Here is a 15,450-nt window from a genome sequence, read left to right on the forward strand (position 1 = left end):
CTCTCAAAATTCAGGAAGCCTTTCATGACCAAACTGTATAACTGTTCCCTTCTAGTCAAGTCACACTATATCAAGCTATTTTGTTTTGTTTATAGCACTTCAAAGTCATCAAAATTATTTATATGTTGACCTTTTTGTTCTACATAAGAACAATCTCATCAACGCCTGGAAGAACTCCTGGTTGGGAAGCGTGCTCAATAAATTTCTGTTGTGGCCAGCACTGTGGCGTGGAGGTTAAGCTGCCACCTGCTACACTGGCATTCTGGGTGGGCACTGCTTTATGTCCAGAATGCTTCATTTCCACTCCAGCTCCCTGCTAATGGCCTGGGAAAGGCAGCAGAGGATGACACAAGTGTTTCGGCCTCCTCCTCCCATGCAGGAGACTGAGATGAAGCTCTTGGCTCCTGGTTCCAGCCTGGCCCAGCCCTGGCCATTGCAGCCATCTGGGGAGTAAACTAGCACATGGAAGATCTGTCTTTCCCTTTCTCTCTATAACTCTTTCAAATAAAATTAAATCTTTAAAAAATAATAACTGTTGAACATAGGATGTTGTATATCCTTTGGCATTTTTTTAAACGTGTATAACTGGATCAAAGAACCCATTACAGGGGAGAGATTTGTGTTAGGGTGAGATAGGGGCATTCCCAATAATACCACTAGATGCCTTAAGAAGGCATTTTGAGTCCTATAATGTTCTCCCTTTAAAAGTGCCAACTGCAGATTTAGCATAAGTGCTGAGATCACATTGAGGATTCTGTGTGTTAGCCATTGCTAGGCCTGCCTAGTTGGCTGGATACGTGACTAACACCAGGTCCCTACCCCAAGGTGTACCTAACCTCCCCTCTCCCCATTTGCCACATAGGAACCCTTTACTGCCCTCAGCATGAACACACCTCTTTCATATATACTGTGCTTTCCCCTCAGTGTATGTCCCATTCTGCCTTCTGGCCGTGCACACACCCTCCTCTCCTTCCAAATCTCAGAAATCTCCCATGGAATCGCTGCAACTTTATTTTGGTAGAGGGCTCAGGGCAAAGGTGGGCTGCACGCGTGAACTCTCCGTTGGATACAGATGGCTGGGCTGAGCTTTGTCCGTAGGGGCAGGTGCATCAGGATATTCCCACTGTGCAGCTTAGTGGTGCCGAGAGGCCCTGCCATGTACACGGGACAGGAATACACAGCCAGGCCGGCTTGGAGTGGCAGGTCATTGCCGCCTGGGGGCTGTGCGCTGACGCTGATCGGAGGCAGAGGGCTGGGCTGGCTGCAAGAACTGTCCTGCAAGGCCCCAGCTATCGGGTCCCACTCCGCGTGCTGGAGCTGTAGCCCGATCAGCAGCAGGCCCATCTCTGGAACCGTGGGATTTGGGTCATTCTCCACCTGGGGGCGCCAGAAGATGGTCATGTAAGGGTAGGAAACTGGGGGATTGTGGCGAAACGGGATTCCAATAGGTGAAGGGGATTGATGGGGGAAGGAGCACGAAGAGGCAAGGTAGGTACGGTAACTGTGAGGTGTGATGAGAGAGACTTGGAGGAGGAAGAATGAGGAACCAAGGGGCGGGGCGGGGGGGGGGGGGCGTGCTAAGGTACCCGGAGGCAAAGAGCGTTGCTGTTCAGCTCCCGACGTTTTTGCCGGAGAGTACTGGCGCCTAAGCTTTGGCTATCAGGGCAGCTCCAGCTGGGCACACACCGGTCCAGGGCGGCCTCCCAACGCAGTGCCAGCAGCAGGCGGCGCGGGTGGCGAAAGGCTGACAGGTGAAAAACACGCTCTGGTACTTCAGCGCCGGTATCCACGCCCAAACCTCGGTAGCGAACCAACAGCTGCCCACGGCGCGACAGCTGCCGCAGCCAGTGCCAGGGCGGCTGCAGACCAGCGGGCGCATGGGATCGCCAAGGCGCGGGTAAGCGGCCATTCCAGAGAGCGTGGGCCACAGCCGCGCAGCGCTGGGAGGGGCACGGGGGCGCGCCTTTGAGCTGCTGCAACAGGCAGTCGAGGTCTCTCTGTAGCCTGTTCACCAGCTGCCCCAGCTCCAGCGCCTCGGTCTCTAGGAAGCGCTCCAGAGGCCTCTGCACATTTGGCCCCAGCACGTCCCATGAGGCGCCAGACTCGTCATGGCGAGGAGCTTCGGTCAGCAGAGCCTGCAATGAATCCAGCCTCCGCCGAGCTTGCACTATGCGTTGCCGCAACCTCCTTTCGGTTCGCCGGGCCCCTGCAGGAGCCGCAGGAACCCACGTGGGTGAACTCCGCTGCAGGGCGCTCAGGAGTACACGACTCTGGCGTCGCATCAGAGAGGCCTGGGGACCCTCAGTCAGTCCGCAGATCCGAGGTTCAGGTGGTGTGGGCAGTAAGTGCATCTGGGCTTTGCACTCTGCTATTGCATCCAGCTCCTCTAGGTCTTGAAAACGGATGTGAGGAACAAGGTAGGCCTCCTCTGATCCTTTATGCCACTTTCCCCTCAGCTTAACTGTCTATCCCTCTCCTGGTACTGCTGTTCACATTCCTGTGGGAGCTGCCCTGCTCTGCACTGCTCCCCAGCCCCAACATACATCCATGACCTCAGCTTACCTGGGCTGGGCATCAGCGTGGCCAAAAGATACTGAGGTGTGTGTGGCTGGGCCCAGCTCCTGCTGCTAGGGCTCAGGCAGGCTTGTGTGAGGCTAACCAGAGCCTCTCTGTCCTCGGTGTCCCCCAGAGCACCCCCGTAGAAAACTGAAGCTGAGGATGAGGTCAAGGTCTTTGGTTTGCGCCCCATCAGTTTGCACCACCTCCCAAAACCAAAGCTGTGAGGCACGTCTGGGTCTCGACCCTCCTACCCCCATCCTTTTCCAGGCTTTCCCCGGGGGCTGATGACTGCCATGGGGGACAAGAAGGGTCTCACCAGCCAGCTCCTGCATGGCAGCATTGGGGTTGCTGAGAGTGGCCCACAACCGATCTTGAGTCTGAAGGACCTGGGTCAAGGTGACTTGACTCCTGGGGGAAGGGAGCAGAAAGTAGGATTTCAGATATCCTCTATATTGAGGACTCTCCACCCAAACGTCTCTCCTGAGTTCCAGGCTCATGAGGGCTCACTAATCACTGCAAATTTAAGCACCTCAAGTGCAACTTGTTTTCAACGGAGATCATCATTTTCTCCCACAAAACCTGCTCTACCTCCTATCTTAGCTGCCGAATTGCCTAAGGCAGAAATCTGGGAGTCATACTCACCTTCTTCTTCTTCACCACGTTTAATCCCTATCCCTGCTGTAACCACCAGCCTCATCCCATCACCCATACCATGATCTCTTTCCCGGACACTGCCAGAGCCTCCTAACTCTTCGGCTTGCCCCCAGCTCTGCTTCCTCCAGTCCTTTCTCCATACGGCAGCCAGTGTGATGTGCATGACAGCTAGGATTACGTTCCTCCTGCTAAACTCCCTTCAGGTTTAAGACTTCCCGCTGCCCTGAGGATAACATTGGGCCCCTGAGCCCATATACCAGAGGTCCTTTAGGATGAGCTCACCTCTCCCACCTCAGCTTAGTTCCCTCTGCTCAGAAAGGCCTTATCTCTACCTGATTTGCCTCTGCTTTTAAGACTGCATTGAAAGCGAATTTCAAAAGTCCTTGGAGAAGCCTTCCTTGACTTCTCTTTGCCCTCATGCTTTGAGATTCCCAAAGATAAATTAGTTTTACTCATCCCAGTATGTGGGAGTTACTGCAGTGTTTGCTGAATGACTGCCTGCCTGAACCAGATGGGATGGGTTTCTCACCAGCGCCCCCTGTGGCCCTGCAGCCTCATTCCATAGAGCTGCCGGTGTAGCAGGAGGCCATGTAGGAAAAGCAGAGGCAGTGCCTGGTAAGGAGGTTGCATGTAGAGTCCTTGCTGGGCTAGCTCCATACTATCAACCAAGACATGGCCCAGTTCCAGGGACTGGTCCCAGAAAACAGGCATGGAGTGATAAGCCAACACAGCTGGGGAGGAAGAGGAGTACGGAGTCAGCACCGCACAGCTGCCCTCCTCCCTCCAGTCTAAGAGCCTGAGAGGGAAGCTTCTCACCTGGCAAGGAAGCACTGGCCTCTGCAGACACAATCAGCCAAAGACGGAAATCTCTATGGACAGTGGCCACATTCCCGTTTTCAGACCGGGCTGATTCCATGTCCGAGACCACTAGGGTCAAACACAGGGCTGAGATCAGTCCTCAGGTAAAGGGTCAGAAACAAGTTCAGGGATCAGACTTGAGGATGGGGAGTCAGGAGTCAGATTTAAGGCCTAGGGCCAGGCCTGGAGCTGGTGGAGCAGCCATGAGACCCAGGGGTAGAGTAGGATCCTAGAAGCCACCTCTTGGTGGCAAACCTACCCTTGGCTTCATCCAGCAGCTGCAACAAGGGCTGTAGCAGCTCTTTTGGCCAGTGGGGCATCAGATGGCAGTTATCCAGCACCAGCCAGTGCCCCTCGTGCACAGCCTGGCATAGAGTGCTTATCACAACCGGGACTGGGTCCCAGGCTTCAGAGCCCAGGGCTATCACCTTCAAATGCTTCTGCCCCTGGGGATGAAAGAGAGATGGCAGAGTGACTGAAAGTGATCCTGAGGTGACCCAACAGACCCTAAGTATTGTCACAATAATCCAGAAGGTCCCTAAGTAATCTGGAAATACCCATAAGAATGCTGGGAGAGGGCCCCCACATCTCATCCTAGATCTTAGGGAGCCCAGTGACAATGTGCAAACAGATTAGGTTCAAACCTGTTCATGCTTGGATGCCAATTTCTCAATTACAGTCAAAGGATGTAGGGTGGCTCTAGGCTGACCAGGTGGTGGCAACAAGATCAGTATGGGCTGAGTAGCCCGACTACGTTCCAAGGACACGGTGGGGGTACACAGGTGTTCATCCAGAGGCCGACCCAAGAGGCTGGTGGTGAAGTCTTTCAGGGCTCCTGCCAGAGACTCCGGTCGCAGCACACGCCACAAGATCAGCTTCTGGAGGAGGCTGAGGGGCTCGGACCCAGGCCCAGGTGCAGGACCTAGCACTGTGGATGAGAGTGACAGGTAATCCTGCCACATGTTGGGATGGCCAGCCAAGGATGCACACAGCCCGACAAATGGGGGCAGCAGCTCCAACACCCCACATTCCTGCCAGGCTTTCGGCCCTAGCCAGGCAGGTCGAGTCACACCTGAGGCTGGCTTTCTGTGGCTTGTGCTGGGAGATGCTGCCAGTCCAGGCCAGAATGCCAGCCTCTCAAGCTTTGTTGCTTTACTTGTCACTTGTAACAGAGCCAAACCACCCAAGGCTCCCACCAAGGGTACTTGGGTTAGGCCCAGTGCAGTCACTGTGCTGCCCAGCAGCTGGTGTGTCAGATGTATTTTCAGTTGTAGCAGATGGCTGTCCAGGTCCTCCCCATGCAGATTATCATGTGGTTTCATGTTGTCCAGAGCCTTCTTGGTGGCTGCCAGCCAGTTCTCTGGACTCACACGGAAAAGCGGCAGCAGGTTCTGCAGTGGGCTTAGGGCCTTTACTATGGCCATCCCATGCCAAGCCACGTGCCGATATGGTACCCACAATACCACCTCCTGTATCTTCTGCTCTTCTACTTCTTCACAGTGCGCACGCAGCTGACATAGCTCTGCCTGGGCCCTCACCATGTCCCGCAGAAACTTGGCTGGTTTCTGATGCTTTGGGTCCTGGTGCAGCAGCATCAGCAGCAGGTGCTCCTGCATATCATCAATTGTTGGATTGATCTGGACCTTTCCCATAGTCCCCAAATATCTTTACCCACATCCACCCCCATACCTGGGCCCCTCCAATGCTCATCCCAACCATAAGCTGGGCCCAAAGCACCTCAGCAGCCTCCACAGCTTTATGAGCGTTCAGGGCTCTCAGTTTTAGGTCCTGCCAGCGGTTCTCGAGCTCAGGACGCTCTCTGCACAAGATTTCATGCAGCATCTGCTCTTCTAGTATTTCCATGTTCAGGCCCAGATCCAGCACATTCATCCCCTTCAGCAGTTCACAACCTAGCACTTGAAGTCACATGGGAGATACTTAACCCCTTGGAAGAGTTAGGGGGTTGGGGCAGCCAAGGAGCGTGAATCCCTCCTGTAGTCCTGAGCCTGCTTTGGGACAGGGCTGGTCCTGGAGGCCTATTGTGTCCACAAAGCTGTGCTGGCAACTTACCTACTAGGCCTCACCTTTTTCCAAGGTATGGAGGGGAAGGGTAGTGCTCAGGTACAGACAGAAGCCAGGCTGCACCTCGGGTGGACTCAGCTGGTCCCGCTGCAGCAGCCATTGCAATTCTTGGCACCCCAGGCCCAGCTCCATGTTGGTCAGGAGCACAGGAAGGCCTGTGAGGAGGAGGCAAAGACAACCTACCCATGATGCCAGCATCCATGCCACCCTCTCCCCCCAAGCACAAGAACTGGCTCTGACCAGCATCCCCTGGTCAGATGAAGGACAGGAGCTGAGGTCAGCCTGGGGTGAGAGGCCTGTGGGGTCGCAGGATGGGGGGAGGATGTGATGGGGTATGCTGGGGGAGGGCCAGTTCTCACCGCTGGCAGCTGCCTCACAGAGCTGAGGACCCAGCCCTGGGTCAGCACCTGAGAGCACACTGAGGTAAAGAGGTGGAGACGGAGTCTCAGAGGCCAGCTTTGGCCCCTGACTCTCTGCCTCATTCTTCTCCTCTTCCTTTTCTTTTTTGTCTTGCTCTTTCTTCTTCTCAGTTTTCCTTTCTTCCGCCTTCTGTTCTTTTGGTTGTTCCTCAGTCTCATTCCTCTCTCTGTTATTGCCGTCTTCCTCTTCCAAATCCTCCTCCCCATTCTCTCTGCTGTGGTTTCTCATGAGGTCTGAGCCTGGGCCACAGAGATGCAGAGGAGCTCTTCTTAGAGGAGGAACTGCTTCTGGGGACGACTTCATTTCAAAAGAGCAGGTGTGCAGGAAAACACCTCAGGAAAGTCACTTATACTCCCTATCACTCAGCTTCCTCACTTGCAAAATGGGGTTGATATTAGTGAGGACCTCATAGGGTTTCTATGAACATTAAGTGAAATGATTCAAAGAAAGTCCTCGGGCTGGCACACAGTAAGCACCCGATGAATGCTGACTATCGTTGTTTCTCTAAGATTATGAGGAGGGGTTCTAGTCACCTCTGAAACTGGTTCCATTCCTGCCCTTTCTGTAGTTGCTTAGAAGAGTCGATGCCTTTCCCTTTTTTTTGCCTAAGCTAATTCTGGCACTAAGAATTAAGCAGTTGTCACTTATATGGAAATCAGTGACTCATACACGAAAGACCATAAACTGTGGAATTAGCCACATGATGGGCACTGAAGTGGACACAGATGGTTGGCCAACCAACAGCCACCCCAAACCCCCTTGCCTCCTCTACTGCAGGAGCTGGGAAAGATAAATATTTGTTTTTTTCCAAGTTCTCTTGCAAGTGGAGGTTGCTAGGCCCACAGTTTTGCTTTACTGCTAACATTACCACAAATTCAGCAGCTTAAAACAACACCTACCTATTAGCTCACAGTTTTGTAGGTTAGAAGTCTGGCACAGCATGACTGGATTCTGTGTTCAGGATTATGCAGGGTTAAAAAGCAAGGTCCCAGCTAGTGCTTCTGGTCTCATCTGGGACTTAGGGTCCTCTTCCACGCTTACCAGTTTTTGACAGAAATAATTTCCTTCTCATGCTTGCCCTGTAAGCCCCCTCTGTCTTCAAGCCAACAATGGTTCTTTGAATCCTTCTTGCATTCCAAATCTCTCTGACTGCCTTTCCACTTTAAAGGGCTCTTTTGAATACTTGGGGCTCACTGAGGTAATCTGATAATTTCTCTATCTCAAAATCAATTGATTAGTAACCTTAATGACATCTTCAACATATTTCTTACCATGTGACATAACATAATTATGAGAGTAACACCAGAAAGCCAAGGTTATAAAGGCCAAAATCACGCCTACTAATTTGACTACTCAGACTTCCACAGATCTTTTGCTTTCTTGACAAAAAATGGCCAGCACGGCCCTTAATGTGATGCTCGGAAGGGTAGCTGATGTTTTGCATGTAGCTGATTAGTTTCCCAAGACTACCACCAACATACTGTCACAAACTTAGTGGCTTAAAACAACAGAAAACTTCACCCTTCCCTGGTCTAAGGTTAAGGTGTTGGCAATGCTGTACTCCCTCCAAAGTCTCTGGGAAAGAACCCTCCTAGCCTCTTTCAGCTTGCAGGGGTTTTAGGTGTTCCTCGGCTTATGGCTGTGCAACTGCAGGATCTGCTTCCATCTTCACATGACCTTCTCCTCTGTGCATCTAAACCTTCAGGATTTAGGGCCTCTCCATGTAAGGATCAGAATGATTTCTTTTTAAGGGCCTTAACTTAATTACACCTGCAAGGATCCTTTTTATATCTATCTATCTATCTATCTATCTATTTATTTATTTATTTGACAGGTAGAGTTATAGACAGTGAGAGAGAGAGACAGAAAGAAAGGTCTTCCTTCAATTGGTTCACACCCCAAATGGCCACCATGGCTGGCGCTACGCTGATCTGAAGCCAGGAGTCAGGTGCCTCCTCCTGGTCTCCCATGCGGGTGCAGGAGCCCAAGCACTTGAGCCATCCTCCACTGCCCTCCCAGGCCACAGCAGAAAGCTGGACTGGAAGAGGAGCAACCGGGACTAGAACCCAGCACCCATATGGGATGCTGGCGCTGCAGGCAGAGGATTAACCAAATGAGCCACGGAGCCAGCCCCCAGGATCCTTTTTCTAAATAAGGCCACCAACTCAATTCTCAACCCTTCCTTCTGGGAACCAAACATCCCCTTTCCTTCTCCTAGAAAACATTCCTTCCAACACTCTCTCTACCCAGATAGGTTTCTTAACCACAGCAACAGAAATAGTCCCTCCTTCTGCACAGAATTTCTAGACATTGGATACATTTGGGTAGTGAAATTTTGGTTTGTTGGCCAGATGTCGTGAACTGCTTAGAAATATACATTTAGAATCATTGTAATATGGGCAAAAGAGGTAAATGTGAGCAAATTTATTAACATGGTTTAGGCTGGCAAAATCTGGGATATCCTGGCCACAAAACCCAGCGTCTCCCTTATGAAAGGAAAGACCACGTGAGGTTGAGAGTGTTGAGCAGTTCAGATGCCCCAGAAGCATTGTTATTATCCTTGGCCTTACCTCTGCCTTCAGTGGGGGTTTGTGCCACGCGTCTAATCTCTTCCAGAGGCAGTGGGTTCAGCCAGATGAGGGCCTGGTTGCTGGGGTCAAGTAGCAGAGGCCAACGGCAGCTATCGTAGTGGGTGAGGCTTCTCAGGAGCAGGCCTGCCAAGCGAGCTGACTTTGCTTGGGGCTTCAGATCTTGGTCCCACTGGTACTGTTCAGATTCAGAGCTTAGCAAGGCCAGAATGCTGAAAGGAACGCTTATGGGCAGCAGGGGGTTCTTTGGTGGCCTGCTGATAGATTTCTGCCCCTGCTTCAGTGCCTGTGCCACATCATCTGGGCACAGAGCCTCCTGGTAGCCCCTACACAGGGCTAGCCACTTGTCCAGTAGCTCTTGACGCCGCAGTGGTGGGAAGGGACCCAGGTAGACGATGGCAGCTGAACATAGGAGGACATCTCCAAACATAGTCATGCAGCGCACCTTCAACTTCTGGTGTGGAAGGAAAGACCGGAAGATGTGTAGGCCAGTGAGGGGGAGAGCAAGCAGCAGGCCTTTCAGAGGGGATGGAAGGCAGGGTATGGAGGAAAGCAGGGCAAGGGGGGTGGAGTGGGATAGAGGGAGGCAGTGAGGGCCCAAGGAGGATGGGAGGAGGGAAAGGGTGGAATGAACTACGGGGAGACATCTGTGAGGGGCTGGTTACCTGTAGCTGTGTAATCCAGGTGTGCATGGGCGTGAGCAATGCAGCCTCTATGGGCCATTTGTGATACTGACCATATTGTGCCTGATTGAGGGTCTCTATTACTTGGCTGTGGGAAGCTTGGGCCTCTTCCAGCTTCTTAGTCAGAGACATAGTATGCTCCAGCATCTCCTGTGCCTGAAACTGGTAATAGCCTAGGCGGGCCTGCTCCCGAGTCAGCGTCGCCTCCACCTGCCTCAGCAGCAGGCCTGTGGGCAGTCCCCGGCGCTGTGCCAGCCCATAGCGCATTAGAGCCCACAGCCAGACAGCCAGGTTTGCTGCAGGTATGCTTACGGCCCGCAGGGCTGCCTCGCTCATACCTGGAGCCTTCAGAGCTTGGTTTAGCTTTATGAGCTCTGAGTCTGTCATCTTCTCCTTGGGGAAGAACACCAGCTCCTGGGAGGATGTGTATTAAGGGGATAGGGGAAGATGTGGATGCGCTGAACCTTGACCCAACCAAGTCCTACCAAGTCCCCTTCACAGCTCCCTCTGCCTCTCTCACCGCGGCCCACCTTCCTTACCTGATAAAAATCCTCAGTGCATAGCAGTTGCTTGGCACTGGCCCAGCCGGTGTCACGGTGGAAGAGGTCACACAGTGCATCTGTCACTCGGACCACAGATTCTGGTGGTGATCGATAGCTCCGTATCTCCTCAAAGTCAGTTACCTGCAGCTGGCTCAAAGGCCCCAGAAATGCCTTGCCCATCTACATGAGAGAAATACATTCTGAAATGAGCTCCTGAGATGTTTTGCTCTCTCTTCAAGGTGTTTCCAGGCAGGATCATCTCCTCCTAGGAGTTTCCATCAGGGGTCACTCCCTAAGCGATCCTATACCTTTGTCCCCTCCCCGCCAGGAGACTGTATGATGAGTCACTCTAGCCTCTCCTCTGGGCATCCCATGTGGAGTTGGCCTCTCCCAACAGAGCCGTGTAGGGCAGGAAGCAGGAAGAACCCACCTGCTCCAGGAAAGCCTCATGCTGAGCCCGCAGGGCATCCCGCTGCTTAATCAGGTTCTCGATGAGGTTCTCCTGGTGCCGACACTCTAACAACTGTTGCTTGTACAGAAGCTTGCTCTGCTCTAGTTGCTGCTGAAATGTGCTGACGTTCTGTGAACAGAAGTCCAGACCTTGCAGCCCCAGGTCCTGGGTCATGTGGTACCACCCCAAAAAGGAGGTCCTAGGAGCTTGAGACCCCAGAATTCTCCTCACTTCATAGGGTGACCAAGTTGGATTCCAAGTAGTCTGAGCCCTGGATCTGTCATTTACTATTCTGTGAGTTATACCTCTGTATTTTTAAAACACATTTGTTTATTATTTATTGGAAAGAGAGAGAGACTTCTGTCTGCTGGTTCACTCCCCAAATGACTGCAATGGCCAGGCCTGGGTGAAATTAAAGCCAGGAGCCTGGAAACTCCATCTTGGTCTCCACATGGTGGGCAGGGGCCCAAATACTTGGGCCATTTTCTGCTGCTTTCACAGGCACATTAGTATGGAGCTGGATCAGAAGTGGAGCAGCTAGAATTTGAACAGGCACTCAGATGGGATGCTGGTGCCACAAATGGTGGCTCAACCACTGTGCCACATGCTGGCCCCAAGTTACACTTCTATTAATATAGCCCCAAGCAGGTGGATGCTTCTCCTGCAGCTGCTACACCACACAGGCCCAGGCAACCTGAATCCAAGGCCTAAGTGTGTAATTATTATGTTGCGCCCCTTATCTTACTCCACCCACTATAACTGTTTCCACAGCAGACAGTGCCCTCCTTGAGGCATTCTTCTCCCTGGGCCTGTATGATAATGTGTACTCCTTGGACCTTCTCCGACTTCTGTGGCTGCTCTTCCTTAGTCTTTTCCTCTACCACCCTTCCCTATTCCTCAGCTGTTTATTTCATCCTATGCTTCTACACGCCCTCCTGAATCTCATGGTCATGATTACCACTTAGATTCTAACAACTGCCGGATCTTCCTCTCCAGATTGGTTCTCTCACTAGACATCCGTGGTGTTTCCATCTGCTTAGTGGAAATCTCCCCTTGGATGTCTCACAGGCCCCCCAGACTCAACATGCCCCAACATGAAGGTATTGGTGCTATCTGTTCAGCTTTCACTCTGCCCCTGTGTGCTCATTTTCTCAGACAAGCCATGCCAAAACAATCAATCTTCCCAAGCAGGAAACCTACTTTGTTACCTTTACTCCAGCTCCTCTATTTCCCTAAACCCAGTGCATCTTTGACACCTAGTTTCATTCTACCTCCTAAATGTCTCACATCCACTTGCATTCCTATCATCTGTAATTCTCACTCATGCTCTCTGTCCTGACTTTCTACACCAGCTTCCTTACTGCTCTCTGTGTCTACTCTTATTCCCCTCCTTTAATCCACTCCCTATGCTGAAGCTTGATTCGACTTTTTAAAACCAAATTGTCATCATCATCATGACACTTGCCACTTGTCACTACTCCCTTTGGTTGATGATGCCTTTGTGCCCAGGTGTCTGCTCATCTTTCCAACTCACTTCTCTACTCTCTCAGCACTTGTCTTCAGCCATTCCTGAATTCTGTTCCTCCACATTATCCTGCCTCTGGGCCTTTGCTCATGCTGTTACTTCAGCCTGGGACATTCTTTCTCTTTGTCCCCTCTTACACCTGGCCAAATCTTACCTCACCTTCAAGCATAACTTTTGATGTACTTCACTCACTTGTCTATGTATTTAAGGAATGCTTTGGAGCCTCCACCATGTTCTACACACGCTCTATGCTACATATTAGGACACTATGCTTTTCCTAGAAAGCTTTTTTTTTTTTTTTTTTTTTTTTGGATACTTCAGAGTACTCCAGACCTTCTCTGCCATAACATACTGTTTTGTAATTGCCAGTAGGCGCTTGAAGGCAAGGAGTGCCTTATCTTATCTTAGGAGGCAACATAATCTAGTGTTAATAGTAACTAATGCTTATTGAGCTCTTACTATGTGTCAACATTTTTAAATGCCTTCTATGTAAGATCTAGCCTACTCCTTATCAAAACCTTATTGGTTAGACTTCCCTAACTTCTCTGGATCTCTGTTTTCTCATCTGTAAAATGGAGGAGGGGCCAGTGTTGTGAAGCAGTGGGTTAAGCCACCAGCAGTTGGTTAAGGCACCAACATGAGTCCTGGTCATTCCTCTTCCATTCTAGCACCCTGCTAATGTGCCTGGGAAGGTAGAGGAAGATGGCCCAAGTGCTTGGGTTCCTGCTACCCATGTGGGAGATCTGGATGAGGTTCCTGGCTCCTGGCCTCAGCTTGGCCCAGCCCTGGCTGCTATAGCATTTAGAAAAGTGAACCAGTGGATAAAAAATCTCTCTCTCTCTCTCTGTAACTCTGCTTCCAAATCTGTACATTTTTTTTTTTAATGGGGGAAAGATAGCCACCTCAGAAAATATTAGTGAGTGCCTGGACAAGTGTGATTCAATTAATTTTTGTTGAGTACAGCTAGATTTTTGTTGACTAAATGTACCATTTGAATATGAGAGAGAAAAGAAATGAAAGAGCTCAGCATGATTCCCAAGATTTGGCTTAAATCATTAAGTAGATGGTGGTTCCATTAAATGGAGTGGGGAACTTTGGAAGAAGTGTACCCTATTATGACTGGGCACATAATCAAGGAATCCCTGAATGATCCCTGAGACTGTGAATGGCTCTTATCCTGATTCCGGCTTACTGTGCTGTGGTATGGTGTGACTGGTTAAGGAATAGTCACACTCCTAAACTAGGTCAACAAGTCTTGGTATTAAGCCCCTTGGGAAAAGGTAGGGTCTGGGACAAGAAATCAGAATTTGAAAAACATGGGAAAGGGGACTCCTGTCCTGTGATTTTTTTTTCCTTCCTTCTGCAAGCCAACTGATTCTTGAGGTCTAATCTAAGTTGGTCATCCTAGGTGGTAGATAAAAGGAGGGTAATAGTCCAACATAACAACCCTGGAACACACCATTCACACAGAACACTATGAAAACTATGTAGGTAGAAGGAACATATCCATGCCTCCTCAGTTGGACAACACTGGGTGATAGTCTTGAGAGCACACATCAAAAGAGGGTAGTTAGGCTTTAGGAGTTGTAACACCTGAAGTCTAATCGAAAAGTCAGATCATCCAGCACTAGTTCTCTTCTCTGCAGTTATCCCTGAACATTTTTCAAAGTCTTGTGAGGCAGGGAGAAAAACAAAGTGCTGCTTCAAAATTCCTTGTATTTAAAACAAAATTCTCTTTGGTTTGGGGAAATATTTTCAACTGGAAGTATTTGGATATGGAAGGTAGGATCACTCCTGCCCCCACCAGATATTAAAGAGGCCTGTTTATTAAAAAATGTAGATTGTCTTGCATAAGTGAGCAAAAGGATTTGGGGTCTGGGCTAGAAAAATACTTCATCGCTTGAGAAATTTATCTGGGGAGCTGTAAAGGAAAAATGACTAACACCGAATAACTGAGGATAACAATAGTGAAGCAGGTTTTAGGGAGGTGAGAGGGGCAGGACAAAGTTCATCACTAGGACATATGCTCAGTAGAGGAGGTGAGTAAGGAAATTCAGGACTGAAGTTTAGAAGGCCATTCAAATATATTTCTGGTTCTGTGGTATAATGTCAAGATGCCCGTATTGCCATCACTCATCCACATTTCCTCCCTGTACACAATAGCCTTGACTATTTGGTGCTTGTGTGAAAGAAGGGTGCAGTGACAAGGAAAAGAGAATGGCCACAAGAGGTGAGCCAACTAGTTGTGACAGTGGATTCATGGGAAGGAGAGGATAAGAGAGGTGACTATGAGAATATAATTCTCACTCTGTCCCCCATGAAAATATATTGAACCTCACGCAGTCGAGGCACTTGGGTCAACCAGAAGCAGACACTTGGATTTCATGTCTGATAAGAATCAACCTGGTCTCAGCCATGTAAACTTTTGAGCTGAGCCCTCATGGAGTAAGTAACAAGGATTAGAGATTCCCCTGTGGAAGGGGGGAGGGGCTCCGGGGGACAAGAACTAAGGTTCATCCTGGATGGTTCCTCCCAAGTCTCCCTTAGGGGCCGTGCTTTGACACGAGCATGTAGGCCTCACAACATTCTTCTCCTTACCTTGTGGGAGCCTTTCAGCTGCTGTTCCAAGTTGAAAACCAGGCTGGTGAAAGTACTGTGCTGCTCAATCAGCATGCGCAGATTCTCCAGGGCATTCTGGATCCTGGAGATACAGTGTGCCAGTGAGTAGACCCAAAGGAGCAGAAGCAGGGACATTGCAGAGAATGGGGCCGCTCACCTCTGGGCCCTATTCTTCATCTTCAGGGTAAACTGTTGGTGCAGCAGCAGAAAGGTGTTCAGAAAGTCTAGGAAGGTCTTGGGAGTCACAAGTGGCAATACAGGGCACAGGTGTTCGTGATAGCTAGCAGCTGAGAGATGGATGAAGGCCATGGCTTTGGCCACACTGGGAATTGAGGCCTGGAGGTCTGGGTACTTCAAGGAGCCTATAAAGCTCATGGCTTTAACCTGGTCTTGTAAGTTTGTAGGGAAATAGGAAAAGGAGGGCAGGAAAAATGATGGGACCTCAATGGGCTCTACAGAGAGAGAAAGA

The 15,450-nt window shown here is 50.5% G+C and overlaps 1 protein-coding gene across 4 annotated transcripts in view; it reads right to left on the bottom strand.

Annotated features, from left to right (window-relative positions):
• Positions 1–993: 993 nt before the first annotated feature.
• DNHD1 (dynein heavy chain domain 1) overlaps positions 994–15,450 on the bottom strand; it is an 83,166-nt gene continuing 68,709 nt past the window's right edge. For all 4 annotated transcript variants that reach the window (XM_070074263.1, XM_070074254.1, XM_070074249.1 and 1 more), the window contains 17 exons: positions 15,139–15,433; positions 14,961–15,063; positions 10,817–10,966; positions 10,384–10,566; positions 9,827–10,258; positions 9,144–9,615; positions 6,513–6,812; positions 6,156–6,308; positions 5,809–5,987; positions 4,716–5,681; positions 4,331–4,517; positions 4,030–4,140; positions 3,743–3,944; positions 2,876–2,967; positions 2,563–2,712; positions 1,587–2,392; positions 994–1,377 (listed from right to left, as the gene is read on the bottom strand). In XM_070074263.1, the coding sequence (XP_069930364.1) occupies positions 1,027–1,377; positions 1,587–2,392; positions 2,563–2,712; positions 2,876–2,967; positions 3,743–3,944; positions 4,030–4,140; positions 4,331–4,517; positions 4,716–5,681; positions 5,809–5,987; positions 6,156–6,308; positions 6,513–6,812; positions 9,144–9,615; positions 9,827–10,258; positions 10,384–10,566; positions 10,817–10,966; positions 14,961–15,063; positions 15,139–15,433 (5,132 nt within the window). In that variant the 3' untranslated portion in view covers positions 994–1,026. The remainder of the gene's footprint in view (positions 1,378–1,586; positions 2,393–2,562; positions 2,713–2,875; positions 2,968–3,742; positions 3,945–4,029; positions 4,141–4,330; positions 4,518–4,715; positions 5,682–5,808; positions 5,988–6,155; positions 6,309–6,512; positions 6,813–9,143; positions 9,616–9,826; positions 10,259–10,383; positions 10,567–10,816; positions 10,967–14,960; positions 15,064–15,138; positions 15,434–15,450) is intronic.

This window comes from Oryctolagus cuniculus, chromosome 1, assembly GCF_964237555.1.
Source record: "Oryctolagus cuniculus chromosome 1, mOryCun1.1, whole genome shotgun sequence".
Classification (NCBI taxonomy): domain Eukaryota; kingdom Metazoa; phylum Chordata; class Mammalia; order Lagomorpha; family Leporidae; genus Oryctolagus; species Oryctolagus cuniculus.